Source organism: Chiloscyllium plagiosum, chromosome 2 (assembly GCF_004010195.1).
Source record: "Chiloscyllium plagiosum isolate BGI_BamShark_2017 chromosome 2, ASM401019v2, whole genome shotgun sequence".
Taxonomy (NCBI): Eukaryota; Metazoa; Chordata; class Chondrichthyes; order Orectolobiformes; family Hemiscylliidae; genus Chiloscyllium; species Chiloscyllium plagiosum.
The window spans coordinates 3,108,642-3,125,552 of NC_057711.1; the positions used below are offsets into that span (position 1 = coordinate 3,108,642).

At 45.2% G+C, this 16,911-nt stretch overlaps 1 protein-coding gene across 1 annotated transcript in view; it reads left to right on the forward strand.

The window, feature by feature from the left end:
- The window catches only part of phf24 (PHD finger protein 24), a 53,851-nt gene extending 36,946 nt beyond the window's left edge, over positions 1-16,905 (forward strand). The window contains exons 4-8 of the mRNA XM_043703194.1: positions 112-190; positions 2,994-3,196; positions 5,602-5,768; positions 14,776-14,877; positions 16,040-16,905. Of these exons, the coding sequence (XP_043559129.1) occupies positions 112-190; positions 2,994-3,196; positions 5,602-5,768; positions 14,776-14,877; positions 16,040-16,136 (648 nt within the window). The 3' untranslated portion in view covers positions 16,137-16,905. The remainder of the gene's footprint in view (positions 1-111; positions 191-2,993; positions 3,197-5,601; positions 5,769-14,775; positions 14,878-16,039) is intronic.
- Positions 16,906-16,911: the final 6 nt, after the last annotated feature.

Genomic DNA, 16,911 nt, shown 5'->3' on the forward strand with positions numbered 1-16,911 from the left:
TTCTGTCTCTCTCTCTCTCTCTCTCACTCACATACCTCTCTCTGTCTCTCTCTCTCTCTCTCTGTCTCTCACTCTCACACACATCTCTCTCTTTCTGTCTCTCTCTTTCAGGATAATGTGAACCTGCTGCTGACTGATGAGGAGATGTTTAGTTTGAAGGAAGTTTTCCGACAATGCAGGATCATCCCAGGTCAGTCCAAATATTGACTTCTCCCAACATCATTGAGTTGTAGTGAATTCTCAAACTGACCTTTTATTTGAAATAATTTGGCAATTTGGTCACTCCAATACTTTGCACTCAGATGAAAGCAAAATGCGTATTGACAGTAACACCAACATTTTAATGTTATATCAAATGTGCTAATTATAGTTCAGGATAAAAGGGAGGAGTGTATCCTTTGATTAAGTATCTTGGGCAGATGTAAGAGGGGACTGCTGGAACACTGTAGGCAACCAGTCAATTTCACTTTGGTAGTTGGGAAGGTAGGTAGGAGGCAGAAATATCTACTACTGCATTCTGTAAATAAACTTGCAATGAAGGAAAGCAATTGCCCCAGGATTCAGACCTCACCATCTGCTTTGGGGTCGAAGTTTGAACCCAGATCCAGGCTGTTTAGTGAGCTGACATTGGCCAGTCTTTACGTTCCTTACAAACCTCTCCTCATCTGACTTGAGCTCATCCTTTCGGCACATCCTTCTTTTCCTACCACTCTCATTCATCAGTCTTTGTCTTTGATGTACCTATATTCTCTGCATCAACCCCTCTCTGAAAGAGGTAGCTGGTACCACATCCTCACCACCCTCTGAGTAAAGACCTCTGCATTCCCTCTTGGGTTAATCAATTTATAGGTGGTCCACATGTTATGAATAGGTCCCACTCTGGCGTCTGTTCACAAGTCAGTTTGTATACAAATCAGAAAACAATGCAGAATAATGTAAAGCAGCCGTTTGTGAGTACAGGAACAGTTCATATGTCAGGTGCTTAAAATGCCTCTGTATGGGATCATGCCGTTTGGAAGGTGGATGTTTGTAAATCTGACACACCCAACCACACCACACCCTGCCACACCCCACCACACCCTAGGAATAAAAGAATGACTAGGGTAGGAATAGGTCCAGTCAAGGATAGTAGTGGGAAGTTGCGTGTGGAGGCGGAAGAGATTGGGGAGACACTGAATGAATACTTTTCTTCAGTATTTACTCAGGAACAGGGCATTGTCGTCGATGTGAATACTGAGTCACAAATAAGTAGAATGGATGGCTTTGAGGTATGTAGAGAAGAGGTGTTGGAAATCCTGGAAAAGGTGAAAATAGATAAGTCCCCTGGGCCTGATGGCATTTATCCTAGGATTCTCTGGGAAACAAGGGAGGAGATTGCAGAGCCATTGGCCTTGATCAGCCCCCACACACACACCCCACCCCACACATATACCACACACCCCACCCACACCACCCCCCACACACACCACACACACCACACCCCACCCCATACACACCTACCTTCTGTCATTGTGAAAATCGAATGAGATGCTCCAATAGCTAAGATTGTGGGTGGAAGTTTCCCTTCCCTGCTGTGCTGTGGATAATGCTGACAAAGGTGGGGAGTTATGATGAGAATGAAAAACTCAGACTATCAACCTTGAGTTTGAGTGACCCTCAAATATGGGGGAAATGTGGGAAGAGGGAACTGAGTTGGATGATCAGTCACTATCAAACTGAATGGCAGAACAGAGTTGAAGGGTTGAACGGCCTATTCCTGCTCCTATTTTCTCTGTTTCTGATTCTAGTGCTACCTTTATAAGGCACAAGTCTGGGCTAAGTATCCCTGAGATGTGAGGATTAATCCTGTTATGGTAGCTTAGAAATTGAAAACATAGTTTACATTTTACACAAGTTTGGATTAAAAAGCTTAGGTCAGTAATGGTGACTGTGAAATTACACGATTGATGTAAAATCCCTTCTGGTCACTAAAATCACTGGATTAGTATTCCAGAGGACCAGGCTAATGTTTTGGGAATATTAGTTCAAATCTCACCACAGCTTCTGGGTGGACCTTAAACTCAATAAATAAATTAGTCTGGAACTTAAAACTACTCTCAGTGATGGTGACCATGGAATTGTTGCAAAAAAACTGATCTGGTTAATTAATCTCCTTTAGAAAGGAAATGTGGACCCACAGCAATGTGGTTAACTCTTAATTACCCTCTGAAAAGGCTGTGTGAGCTGCTCAGTAGTATTTAAGAAGGTGGTTTACCAACATCTTCTCTGGAGACATTAGGGATTGGCAGCACTTGCAGGATAGGCCAGCAACACACACAACCTATCAATTAGTAAAGAGAAGTCAATTTGGGCAGCATGATGGCTCATTGGTTAGCACGACTGCCTCACAGCTCCAGGGACCTGGGTTCGATTCCACCCTTGGGTGCCTGTCTGTGTGAAGTTTGCACATTCTCCTCAGGTCTGTGTAGGTTTCCTCCCACAGTCAAAAGATGTGCTGATTAGGAGAATTGGTCATGTTAAATTGCCCATAGTATCCAGGGTTGTGCAGGCTAGGTTGATTATCCATGGAAAATGTGTAGTTGTCGGGACCTGGTTGGGGTGTTGGGTCTGGGTGGGATGCTCATCTGAGGGTCGGTGGGGACGTGAAAGGCCGAATAGCTTGCTTTCATGCTGTATGGATTCTGTGATTCTATTCTACAAACAGCTCTGCGTAAAATGTATGGACTTTAAAATGCTAACTCTGTGTGGGATCATGCCTGCGAGTACAGGCATTGTGGGTCTACTGACAGCACATGGACAGCAGTGGTTCAAGAAGGCAGCTCACCCCCACCTTCTCAAAGGCAACTAAGGATGACCAATAACTGCTGGCCCAGCCAGCAAGGTCCACATCCCTTGAACAAATAATAATAATATGTTGAAGGGAGTACGAGCAGCTGAGAAATGCATGTTTTGTGCACAGTGAGTTGCTAAATTGCTGATTTCTGCTTTTCCAGAGTCCTGCCTGACACTGGATGATTTTCTGCATTACAAACACTACATTCACAAGCAGATCTTTGACGAACAGATGAATGAGGAGAAGGAGGAATTAGTTGTGTTGCAGTTTTCTGCTCTGGATGGTGATAAGAAGGGCCAGGTGGAGTGGACAGACTTCCTGTATCACGAGTCATTACTGGTATTGCAGAGGTTCCGATCCGAGGTGGGTCTGTTTTGGAGTTTCATTGTGTGTGGGGGGAAGAATGTGGGTGAGGATGTGGGAGAGGGGTTGAATGTAGATGATGAGGGTGATGGGGAGTTAGTGTGGAGGATGTGGGAGGCATATGGTTTGGAAGATGTCAGGGATATATGGATATGGAGGATGTGGGGGGGATATGGGTGTGGAGGATGTGGGAGGGATATATTGGTATAGAGGGTGTCAGGAATATGGGTGTAGAGGATATGGTGGGGGGAGTTATGGGCGTGGAGGATGTGTGGGAGGATATGTTAGCACTGCTGCCTCACAGTACCAGGGACCCAGGTTCGATTCCAGCCTCGGGCAACTCTTTGTGTGGAGTCTGCACACTCTCCCCGTGTCTGCGTGGATTTCCTCCAGGTGCTCAGGTTTCCTCCCACAATCCAAAGATATGCAGGTTAGGTGAATTGGCCATGCTAAGTTGTCCGTAGTGTTCAGGGATGTGTAGGTTAGGTCTAATAGCCAGGGGCAAATGTAGAGTAGTAGGGCAGGGGAATGGGTCTAGGTGGTTCACTCTTCGGAGGGTTGGTTTAGATTTAGATTAGATTACAGTGTGGAAACAGGCCCTTCGGCCCAACAAGTCCACACCGACCCGCCGAAGCGCAACCCACCCAGACCCACTCCCCCACATTTACCCCTTCACCTAACACTACGGGCAATTTAGCATGGCCAATTCACCTGATCTGCACATTTTTGGATTGTGGGAGGAAACTGGAGCACCTGGAGGAAACCCACGCAGACACGGGGAGAATGTGCAAACTCCACACAAAGAGTCGCCAGAGGCGGGAATTGAACCCGGGTCTCCTGCGCTGTGAGGCTGCAGTGCTAACCACTGTGCCACCGTGCCGCCCACCGGTGTGGACTTGTTGGGCTGAAGGACCTGTTTCTGCACTGTAGGGGTTTTTCTGTGTGTGTGTGTGTGTGCGCGCGCAGGGGGTAGGAACGCATGGGTGTGGAGGATGGGGGGGGATGGGGGGAATATAGAGGCTATGAGTGAGGGGGTGGAGATGAGTCTGAGGGATATGGGAGAACACGTGGGATGGGATTTGATGTAGGAGAATGTGTAGAATGTGCGAGAGGGAACTTAGGGGCAGGGTTTTGGGGCGGGTGTGGGGTTATGAGGGTGGAAGGGGTAGGTATCATTGAGGGAGGTTCATCTACTAGTATTTCTTGATTTACATTGTTCTCTCCCAAACATCTTGAGCCTTTTGATATCATCACCTTGACGTTTGCCCATTCACAGGGGGTTTGCGATTGAGATATTACAGTACATAAAGTGACTCTTCGGCCCATGGTGCCTAGGCCATTCACCAGGCACTATCTACTCTTGACCCATTTCCAGCATCTGGCCTGAAGTGTTGTGTGCTCTAGCATTTCAAATGTCCATCTAAATGTTTCTTAAATGTCTTTACAATTCCCACTTCTATCAACCTTTCAGGCAGTGAGCTCCAGATACCCACCAGCTTCTGGGTGAAAGGAATACTTCCTTAAACCGCTTGCTCCTCACCTTAAATCTGTCCTCCTGGTTCTGACCTCTCTACTGAAGGGGAAGGGTTCTCTATTATTCACTCACGGATGTGGGCGTCGCTGGCTGGGCCAGCATTTATTACCTATCCCTCGCTGCCCTTGAGAAGGTGGAGGTGAGCTGCCTTCTTGAACTCCTACAGTTTACATGCCATCTTTGTTGAGACTTTGTAGTGATTGATACAACAGAGTGTCTTGCTCAGGGAGGAGTTGACAGTCAACTGCATTGCTGTGGGTCTGGAGTCACATGTAGACCAGACCAGGCAAGGATGGCAGATTTCCCTCCCTAAAGAATATCAGATAGGTTTTTTCCAATAATCAGCAATGGTTGCATGGTCATCATTAGATTCTTAACTTCAGATTTCTTTTTATTGAATTCAAATTCCACCACTAAACCTAGGTCTGGATGAATAGCCTAGCGATAATACCTCAAGGCTATCGCTTATAGAGTCATGGAGATGTACAGCACGGAAACAGACCCTTCGGTCCAACTCAACCATGCTGACCAGATATCCTAACCTAATCTAGTCCCATTTGCCAGCACTTGGCCCATATCCCTCAGAACTGTGTAGAAAATCAGACCCTCCACACCCCCACCCCCTGTCGCCCTGCTTTCTTTACTTAAAGGCAAACAACCCTAGTCTTATCCAATCTCTCTTCAGAACTGAATCGCTCCGGCCCAGTCAATGTCCTGGTACATCACCTATCCACCACCTCCACTGTAATCACAGCCTTCCGACAGACAGCATGAAATCAAAAGTCCTTTGTTCTGAGATTTTCTCCATCAGAATTGGCGACCCTCCGATACCTCACAGGCTTGATCTGCTTTTTTTCTGGTTTTCCTCCAGAACTCCTTGCTGAGACTGCTGACAGCCAAGGAGCACGTGCGAGCTCGGAGCTGCTTCCTGAGCCTGGATCAAAACCAAACGGGCTTAATCACTGGGACTGAATGTAGGAGAGCACAGAATTCCTGGTTCTGCAAAAATTCCAAGGAGTCGCAGTCCTGCAATGTCAGGTGAGAATAGACATCGGAGGCTGAGTGGTGACATTATAGAGGTTTATAAGATCATGAGGGTCATTGATAAGGTGTACAGCCGTGAGGGGCATTGATAAGGTGAATAGTCAAGGTCTTTGCCCAAATGTGGGGAGTCCAGAACTAGAAAGCATAAGTTTAAGGTGAGAGGGGAAAGATTTAAAAGGGACCGAAGGGGCAACTTTTTCATGCAGAGGTGGTATGTGTATGGAATGAGCTGCCAGAGGAAGCAGTGTAGGCTGTTACTGTGACAACATTTAGAAGACGTCTGGATGGGTAAATGAATAGGAAGGCCAAATGCTGGCAAATGGGACTAGATTGATTTAGGATATCTGGTTGGCATGGAGGAGTTGGACCGAAGAGTCAGTTTCCATGCTGTACAGCTCTATGACTGATTTTATGAAGGTGTACCTTTAATAGAGATAGAATCAAAAAGTCATATAGTCATACAGTACAGAAGCAGATCTTTTGGTCCAACTTGTCCATGCCAACCAAGTCTTCCAAACTAAATTAGTCCCATTTGGTCCATATCCCTCTAAACCTTTCCTATTCACGTACCTGTCCAAATGTCCCTTAAATATTGTAACTGTACCTGCCTCTACTACTTTCTATGGCAATTCATTCTACATACAAACCACCCTCTTGATGAAAAATTGCCCCTTAGATCCCTTTTTAAACCTTTCTCCTCTCAACTTAAATCTATTCCCTCTAGTTTTGAGCTCCTCAACTGTAGGGAAAAGACCGTTGCTGTTCACCTTATCCATGCCCCTCATGACTTTATAAACCTCGATAAGGTATGTGACAGAGTGATTAGAGAACTGTAATCATGATCCAGAGACCCTGGTTCCAGTCCTACCTCTACATGTGGTGAATTTAAACTCAATTAATTAAACATATTTGGAGTAAGAAGCCAATACACGACCATAACAGGAGGCTCCCAAGCACTGAGGATGTCACCTAGACAGGGGATGAAACGTCTGCAACACAAATTCCCAGCTCGGCGAACAGAACCACAACAAAAAACACGACCATAAGATGTAGCAGCCGGAGTAGGTCATTCGGCCCATCAAGTCTGCTCTACCATTCAATGAAATCATGGTTGGTCTCATAATCCTTAACTCCACTTTCCTGCTTTTTCCCCAATGATTCCCTTCCTGATTATTAATCTGTCTATGTCAGACTTTAATATTCTTAATGTCGTGTAAGAGAGATGTATTTACAGAGGAGGTAGTTTAGGCCTGTACTCTCTGGAGTTTAGAAGAATGAAAAGAGATCTAACTGAGGTGTATGAGATGCAAAGGGATTGATAAATTAGACGTAGAGAGCATATTTCCTCACGTGGTGCAATCTCGAACAAGGGTCATAATTTTAAGTTTCAGGGTGAGCAGATTTAAAACAGAGGTGGAGAAAATTACTTCTCTCAAAGGGCTGTGAATCTGTGGAATTCACTACCTCAATGTGGTAAATGCTGGGACATTGAGTAAATTTAAGGACAAGATAGACAGATTTTTAATTAGTAATGGGTTGGAGGGTTATGGAGACCAGGCAAGAAAGACAGCTTGGGGGTGTTGGTGATAGGCAGTGAATGCAGGATTAAGGATGTTGAATTTAAACAAGGGAAATGAGATTGTGGTGCAGATTGAAAATGGCAAGTACGATGCTGTGGGTATCACACAGATGTGCTGCAAGGGGATTGGATCAGGCTTGGGAACTAAATATCCAAGGATACACATCCTGTCAAAAAGGCGAGCAGATAGGCATCGGAGTGGGGTTGCATTGTGTGTACAAAACTAAATTAAATCAAAAGCAAGAAGTGATAGAGTCAGAACGTGTAGAATCTGTGTGGGTGGAGTTGAGAAAACACAAAGGAAAATAAAACTCTGATGTGAGTTATGTGCAGGTCTCATGCTAGTAGCAAGATTTGGGAAGAAAATAAGTCTGGAGATAGAAAAGGCATATAAGAAAGCAATATTATAATAAACATGGGGGAATTCAATATGCAAGTGGAAGTTCAAGTTGGTGGTAGATCTCAAGAAAAGGAATTTGTGAAAGGTTTATGAGCTGTTCTTTGGAGCAGCTTGTGGTAGAGTCCCAATTGGGAACAGGCAATTCCGAATTTGGCGATCAGTAATGAGGCAGCCTTGATCGGGGAACTTAAGGTGATGGAAACCCAAAGGGGCAGTAACCATAATATGATAGAGTTCACCCTCTGGTTTGAGAGGAAGAAGCTGGGATTAGATGTAATGGTATTGCAACTGAGTAAAGGCATGAGGGAGAAGCTGGCCAGAGTTTATTGGAAGGGGAGCCTAACCAGGAATATGATGGAACAGCAATGGTAGGAGTTTCTGGGAATAATTTGGGAGACGCAGCAGAAATTCAAATCACGGAAGAAGAAACATACAAAGGAGGGGATGAGGCAACCATGGCTGACCAGGACAAACAAGGACAGCATAAACACAAAGGAAGAAACATCCAATGTGGTGAAGATTAGTGGGAAGACAGAGGATTGGGAAGCCTTTACAAACCAGCAGAGAAATAACGGCAAGAAGTTTCAATGGACAGCGGATTGTCAAAAGGCATTTGACGGCCTAAAAACTTTGTTCACCACTGCCCCAGTATTAGCCATACCAATTACACAGAGCCTTTCAAGGTGGCTATCGATGCCAGTGATGTGGGTTTCGGTGCAGTGCCCTTTTTTGACAATTTGGTAAGTGGGAGCAACCATGCTGCTAAAGTTTGGCACAAACTTTCGATAAAATCCACTTAACCCCCAGAACCATAGTACTGCTTTTTCCATCGCTGTGGGAAATTCCACAATTACTTTCATTTTGGCATCTCTTGGGGCCATTTGTCCATGCCCAATAACATGACCCAGGAAGGTGATTTGGGCTTTGGCAAATTCACTTTTAGCTAGGTTTACCACCAAGCCTGCCTTCCAAAGTCGATTGATAAATGCTGTAAATGTTCCTTCCATGAGTGACTAAAAATCACCAGGTCATCAATATACAGCACACAGTTGGATAATCCAGCAATGACCTTATTAGTCAGTCTCTGAAATGTGGCTGGAACGTTTTTTGTACCAAATGGCTTGACTTTGAATTGATATAGTCCATTTGGGGTTACGAAAGCCGAAATTGCCTTTGTTCTTTCTGTCAGAGGTACTTGCCAATCACCTCTGAGCAAGTCCAACTTAGAAATGTAAGTTGCTCGTCCTACTTTTTTGACTCAGTCTTCAAACCGTGGAATTGGATATGCATCAGTCTTTGTAACGGCGTTGACTTTGCGATGGTCCACACATAACCGTTGGGTACCATCTGGTTTTGGCACTATGACTATGGGTGAGCTCCAGTCACTGTAACTCACTTCGATTATGCCATCTTGGAGCATGTGCTCTATCTCCTTCTGAACCGGTGCCAACTTTAGAGGGTTATGCCTATAAGGATGTTGCTTAATTGGAACAGCATCTCTTATCTCTATATCATGTACAATTAGGTTAGTACTTCCCAGTTTATTTTTGCATAACTCTCCATGTGATAGTAAGAACTCTTTCAGGTCTTTTCAATTTTCTTGTGGAAGGTAACTCAATAATTTATCTCAATTTTTGACAACTTCCTCGTTGTCCAATTTAATTTGAGGAACGTCCAATTCGGAATCCTCTGAACTTGGTTCTTCCTTCTGTGCTGTAATCATGAGCACCTTCTCCTCTTGCTTTCCTTCCCTATCAAAATACCTTTTGAGCATTTTCACATGACACTCTGTGAGATTTCTTCCTGTCTGGAGTCCTTATCAAGTAGTTCACCTCACTCAGATTGAAGTTGAAGAGCAGAAAGAGAGAGTTTCCATGCAGCTCCCTGTTGAACTTCCCAGTTGAAGAATGAACTAAAACTGCTCAACTCAGCAAAGAGCTGACCACTCCCCTTTCATTATACAGGTCACTTCTAAAGCATGACCACTTTGGTCTGAAGCCTCATCTGTTGACATATATCCTTTTCAACTCTGTACCAAACCAGACTGATTGGAGTCTGTCCCGGTTTATTGCCCCTCTGAAAAAACAAAGACAGAGTCTCTTTGGGCCAAGGAACAGCTTTTAGCATATAAAGGGATGAGATTTGTGACAATACCAGAACTTCAAGTGATTCAGGGGCAGAGGTGAGTGTAGTGGCCATCATTAGGAGATGGTCAATGTGGATACAGGTCTGAAGGTGGATAAATCACCTGGACCAGAAGAGCTACACTCTCTTAAAGAGAGAGCTGAGGAGATTGAGAAGGCATTGATCTTTAAGGAATTACTGCGGTCAAGGAGGGGGCTAGAGGACTGGAAAATGGCTAATGTAATAACCCTGTTTAAGAAGGGAGAGAGGCAGAAGATAGGAAACTATAGGCCACTTAACCTGACCTTGGTCGTTAATAAGATTGTGGAGTCCAAAATTAAGGATGAGATTGCCGAATGCTTGGAAATGCATGGTAAAATAGGTCCGAGTCAGCACAGCTTTGTCAAGGGAAGGTTATACCTGATAAATCTGCAAGAGATCTTTGAAGAGGTAAGAACAAATTAGGCACAGGAGAGTTAGTGAACGTGATCTATTTGGATTTCCAGCAGGTTTTGACAAGCTGCTGCACAGGAGGCTGCTGAGTAAAATAAGAGCCCATGGTGTTAGGTGTAAGGTACTGGCAAGGATAGAGGATTGGTTGACTGACAGAAGGCAGAGAGTGGGGCTTAAGGGGTCTTTTTCAGGATGGCGGCTGGTGACTGGTGGAGTTCCACAAGGATCAGTGTTGCAACCACAACCATTTACGTTATACATTAACAATCTGGATGAAAGAATTGAGGGAGTTGTTGCTAAGTTTGCAGATGACACAAAGATGGGTGGAGGGGCAGGTGGTGTTGAGGAAGTGAGAGACTGCAGAAGGACTTGGATGGGCTCAGAATGGGAAAGGAAGTGGCAGATGGAATACAATGTGGTCAAGTCTGAGGTTATATGTTTGGTAGGAAGAATAGAGGTCTGATTATTTTTGAAACATGAAAAGGCTGGAAATCTGAGCACAGAGGGACATGGGAATCCTGGTGCAGGATTCTCTTAAGGTTAAGAGGCAGGTTGACAAATGCAATGATAGCATTCATTTCAAGAGTCCTAGAATACAATAGCAGGGATATACTGCTGAGGCTGTATAAGGCCCTGGTCAGAGCACGTTTGGAATATTGTGTGCAGTTCTGGGTCCCGTATCTAAGGAAGGATGTGCTGGCATTGGAGAGGGTCCACTGGGAGTTTACAAGAATGTTTACAAGTTGAGGATTCTGGGTCTGTATTTGGTAGACTCTAGAAGGATTGAAACCTGCAGAATGCTGAGGCCTGGATAGAGTGGATGTGGAAGTGATATTTCTACTGGCAGGGAGACTATGACATGAGAACGTAAGAAATAGGAGCAGGAGTAGGCCATCTGGCCCATTGAGCCTACTCTGCCATTCAGTAAGATCATGGCTGATCTTTTTATGGCCTCAGCTCCAATTACTCGACTGCTCACCATAACCCTTAAATTCCTTTACTGTTCAAAAATCTATTTATCTTCGTTTTAAAAAGATTCAACAAATAGCCTCAACAGCTTCACAGGGCAGGGAATTCCACAGATTCACAACCCTTTGGGTGAAGAACTTACTCCTCAACTCAGTCCGAAATCAACTCCCCCTTATGTTGAGGCTATGCCCCCTAGTTCTAGCTTCACCTGCCAGTGGAAACAACCTCCCTACTTCTATTTTATCCATTCCCTTCATCATTTTATATGTTTCTATAAGATCCCCCCCCCTCATTATTCCAAATTCTAATGAATATAATCCCAGTCTACTCAATCTCCCCTCATAAGCCAACCCTCTCAACTCCGGAATCAACCTGCTGAACCTCCTCTGCACCCCCTCTGGTGCCAGTACATCTTTTCTCAAGTAAGGAGACCAAAACTGGACGCAGTACTCCAGGTGTGGCCTCACCAGCAGACTATAGTTTCAGCATCACCTCCCTGTTTTTAAAATTCATCCCTTTAACAACGAAGGATGATATTGCATTTGCCTTCTTAAGTATCTGCTGCACCTGCAGACCAACTTTTTATGGTTCATCCACAAGGTCCCTCTGCACAGCAGCATGCTGTGATTTTTCACCATTTAAATAATAGGCCATTTTGCTGTTATTCCTACCAAAATGGGTAACCTCACATTTACAGCATGGCATTCGAGGGGAGTTTAAACAAGAGGTTTTTAAAGTAAGGTACAGGCACTGCTGAGATCTGAACCAACGGCCTATCTGTTTATCAGACAGGTGCTTTAAACAACCAAGGACCCGAGGGCACAGCCTCAGAGTGAAGGGGCGAACTATTAGAATTGAGATGAGGAGGAATTTCTTTAGCCAGGTGTTGGTGAATCTGTGGTACTCCTTGCTGCAGAGAGCTGTGGAGACCAAGACAGAGATAGATAGGCTCTTGTTTAGTAAGGGGATCAAGGGTTATGGGGAGAAAGCAAGAGAATGATGTTGAGAAACATATCGGCCATGATGGAATGGTGGAGCAGACTGTACAGGCTGAATGACCTAATTCTTCCCCTATATGTTACGGTCTTATGGGAGTTGAGGCCGAGATTACCAGGCATGGCCCAGCATGGCCTGGCACTGCGCAGCAGGGTCTGGCACAGTACAGCCTGGCCTGGTAAGGTAAGGCAGAGGAAGAATGGATACTGTGAGCATGCAGGTTGGTGCTAACTGAGCGAGTGCCAAGAAAACAAGTGAGCAGTCCATCTCACTCAGTTCATTGGAAGATAGAAAATAGGAGCAGGAGTAGGCCATTTGGCCCTTTGAGCCTGTTCCGCCATTCAATGTGATCATGGCTGACCATCCAACTCAGTACTCTGTTCCCGCTTTCTCTCCATATCCTTTGATCTCTTTAGCCCTAAGAACTATATCCAACTCATTCTCAAAAATATTCAATGTTTTGACCTCCACAACCTTCTGTGGCAGAGAATTCCATAGGCTCACCACTCTGAATGCGGAAATTTCTCCTCAACTCAGTCCTAAACAGCCTATTCTGAATCCTTAGACTGTGACCCTGGTTCTGGGCTTCCCAGTTATTGGGAACCTGTTTACTGCATTTACTCTGTCTAATCCTATTGCAGGGTATGGGTTTTTATGAGATCCCCACCTCATTCTTTTAAATGGCAATGAATATAGATGCAGTGTCTCTTCATATGTCAGCCCAGCCATCCCAGGAATCAACTTCAGGGCTGAAGTGTCTGTAATTGTTTAGCACAATTTACCTGCCTTTCTAATTTGCTTATTATCATGATAATCACAAGGAATAATTACATCTAATTACACTGCCACTTTACTGTGAATTTATCAATGACATGAGGGAATTACCAAACAGTCCTGCTCTAATTGTCTGCCATCTACACAATGCCCCACAGTGACTTCATTTGAAAAGCACAGCATTCATGCTTACACTGACCCTGATGATACTCAGCTCTACCTGCCCATCACCACTGTCAGCTCCTCCACTGTTGCGAAATTATCAGACAGTGTATCCAATGTCGAGTACTGGTAAAACTGAAGCATTGTTTTCATCCCCAGCTCTGAAATCCGTTCCCTCGCTGCCCACTCACTCTCCCTGGCAGCAGTGTGCAATTAAATGACCACCACATTGGATCCTGAAATGACCTTCTGACCTTCTGGTTGTGCCATCACTGAGACTGACCACCTGTTCCAGCTCTTCTGCTGCTGAAGATCTCATCCGTGTCTTCATGACTTCTAGAGCTGGCTATTCCAATGCATTCTAACTTCTGTAAATATACAGTCACCTAAAACCGTGTCTTAAACTTGGTGCAAGACCTATTTCCCTATCACCCCTTGGGCTTGCTGACCTACACTGTTTCTCAGGCGGAAGTGAGGATTGCAGATGCTGGAGATCAGAGTCAAGATTAGAGTGATGCTGTCAGAATGTACAAGCTCATGAGTTAGGAGCATGAATAGGTCATTTGGTCCCCTGAGTCTGCTCTGCCTCTGATAAGATTGCAGCTAGTGAAGGCATTCATCGATTTCAGACCATGAACACTGTATTCTATTTTCATAGAATTCCTACTGTGCTGAAAGAGGCCATTTAGCACATACCAACCCTCCAAAGAAGCATCCTACTCAGACCCAGCCTTCTACATAACCCCACAGCTAATCCTGCACATCTTTTGACTGTGGGAGGAAATCCACACAGACACAGGGAAAATGTGTGAAACCCACACAGGCAATCACCTGAGGGTGGTGCTGTTAAGCAGCAGTGCTAACCACTGAGCCACCGTGTTACAATCACTTTGCCTCTACTCAAACAATATTGAATTCAAAATGTTAACTCTCTCTCTCGCTCTCGTTTTCTCTCTCGCTGTCGCTGTCTTGCTCTCTCTCTCTTTGTCTTTTTTCACATACCTTGCCAGACCTGCTTAGCGTCTCCAGCACTGGCTGTTTATATTAGACCTAGCCTGTTCAGGGTGTTGTCATGCAGCAATTCTTCATTCAAAGGGCAATGCAAGCCTGAGGTATGGCCTCCAGAAACCTGTTATGACTGGGCTAATTGCATATTGCAAGGCAAATGTTGCTGGATAAAAATATCGACTGATATTTCCCAAAGGCAGGAGAATAGCGTATGTGTGCAGGTCAGGGGGTCTTGTGCCACCAAGGTAGTGCATCCAACTCTGATTCAGGAGGTAAAAACAATGACTGCAGATGCTGGAAACCAGATTCTGGATCAATGATGCTGGAAGTGCACAGCAGTTCACCCAGGTTCAAGTTGCACCTGCTCCAGAAATATGAGAATAATATTTTTTTTAAAAATGCACTAAGCTCACTGGATGATGGCACGAAGTTGAGGGATTAGATGTCCTCTATCTATTCCTGTGGTGATTTCCCTGTCGTTGCCAGTGTCAATGTTAGAATAGTTAAAAACCCATCTCTCTCTCTCTTGTTGACAGCATTAGTCATGTTGGGCCCATCTCTGAGAGTAGCCCAGCCAGCAGAGGGCGTGGGAGGGCACAGGAGAAGACCCTGCTCAGCCGGGAGCAGGAAGAGAACAGGTGAGTGCTGAGACATTGTCTCTGAAACCAAATGACCACACAGAACAAACCAACCCCCGAGTGTCAGAATCCTCCTTCAAGTCAGTGGGGAACAAATAAAACTTCCAACGATAAAAAACACCTCTTTAGGAATCATCCAGTCTGCAATCTGTTATTCCCTATATACATCACCTGAAACCCTCGATTAGATTGCAGTCTGTAACTCACCCCTGGGTATCTGTTGTTCTCTCCATAAACCATCCCTGAATCCCTTGATTAGATTCAGTCTGTAATTCACTGCTGGGTACCTCTTATTAAACAATATTAACCTTATGGAACGCACTCCTGGATAACTATTTAAAAAAAAGCTCTGCTGTCCTGATCATACAATCAGGTCATGGAGTCTGCACCAGCCCTCCGAAGAGTATCCCAATCAGACCCAGCACCCCACCCTATCCCCATAACCCTGCATTTACCATGGCTAGTCCACCTAGCCTGTGGGAGAACATACAAACTCCATAAAGACAATCACCCAAGGCTGGAATTGAACCTAGGGACTTTCCTTTGTGAGGCAGCAGGGCTAACTACTGAGTCACTGTAGCTCCTATTTTCTACTTCATACTTTCTCATCTGCCCCCTCAGTCCTTTTCTTTTTGTTTCTCTTTTCAGTTCTATATTGTTCTGAAATTTCTTTTTCTTTCTTTACATCTCGACCTCTCTATCTCCATCTCACTAACTCTCTGTCTGTGGGTCAATTGATGTATCTCACTCTCTCTCTCTTGCTCTCTCCCTCTCGCTCTCGCACTGTCTCTCTCGTGCTCTCTCTCACTCTCTCTCCAATTCTCCTGCCCTCCCCTCTGCCCCTCCCCCTCTCTCTTTCCTTTTTCTTTCTTAGTCTTCCTCCATATCCCTCTTCCTCTCTGTTTTCCTTAGTTCCCGCTCTTCCTTTCAGTCCTCTCTATCATGGCTTTCTGCTTCTTCACCTGTTCCTGACTGATCTTTTCTCGTCACCCGTTTGACATTTTTATACAGATCTCCTTCTGTGACAACAGGCTGTGGGTTCTGTCACCATGGATACTGTTGTAAACGAGAGACTCCTTTGAATCTGGTCTAAACCAACCAATAATTCTTAGTGTGTGACCCTGAGCAGTTTCCCTGACAGTTGTCCTGCTTCCTTTCACAGGCGCGTAGACTGGAAGACATTCCTGAGGGAAAACGCGATCTACATCCTCGCTGCTCGGCCCAACAGCGCTGCCATACACCTCCGACCCACCATCTAATACTGAGAAGACAGGGGCATTGGTGGACAGCCCATTTTCATCCTCCTCATCCTCTCCCAATATCAACTCCCCAACCCCACTCCCCACCCCCTTCCACATACCCTCCCAATCTTAATCCCCACCCCATTCCCCAACCCTCCCAAATCCATTCCCACCCCCACTCCTCCCACCACCAATTTCCCACTCCCTCCCAACCCCCTTCAAACTCTCCTGTTCCCTCTCCCAACTGCCTCAATCCTCTGCCCACCCCAGTGCGCACACCTTCTCAAACCTCTGCCTACCTGACTCCTTCCCCACTCGCTACTCCCTCGCAAACCCAGTCTCCACCTCAGCAAGTTCTCAGACTGGAGATCAGTAACTAATTGAGTGAGAGGTGTGCACTGTCTTGTTGACACCTGTTCCTCACCCTCCTGAAGCATTGCTGTGTTGAATTCACCCAAATATTTGGTCCTCTATAATTCATGTACATAAAGACAGCCCAGGCAGTCTGATAGACCAACGTGTGAGGTAAATGTCAGCAATTCATGATGGGCCGTTTGGAACTGAAAAGCTATGCCATTTGACTGAGCTTAAATATTCACTAATCCACTGCAGGATATCGCTCTCCCTTATAGTCAGCCATCATATTAGTGTATTTATTGATGAAAACCAACTAATAAGCAAAGTCCCAATTTCTCTGTTCCTCCAGGTACACTCTCTTCCCCCCTATCATTGACCTTAACCCCCCATTTAATCCCCCTCCCACAGCCCCGTGTACACTCTCTCCTCCCCCAAC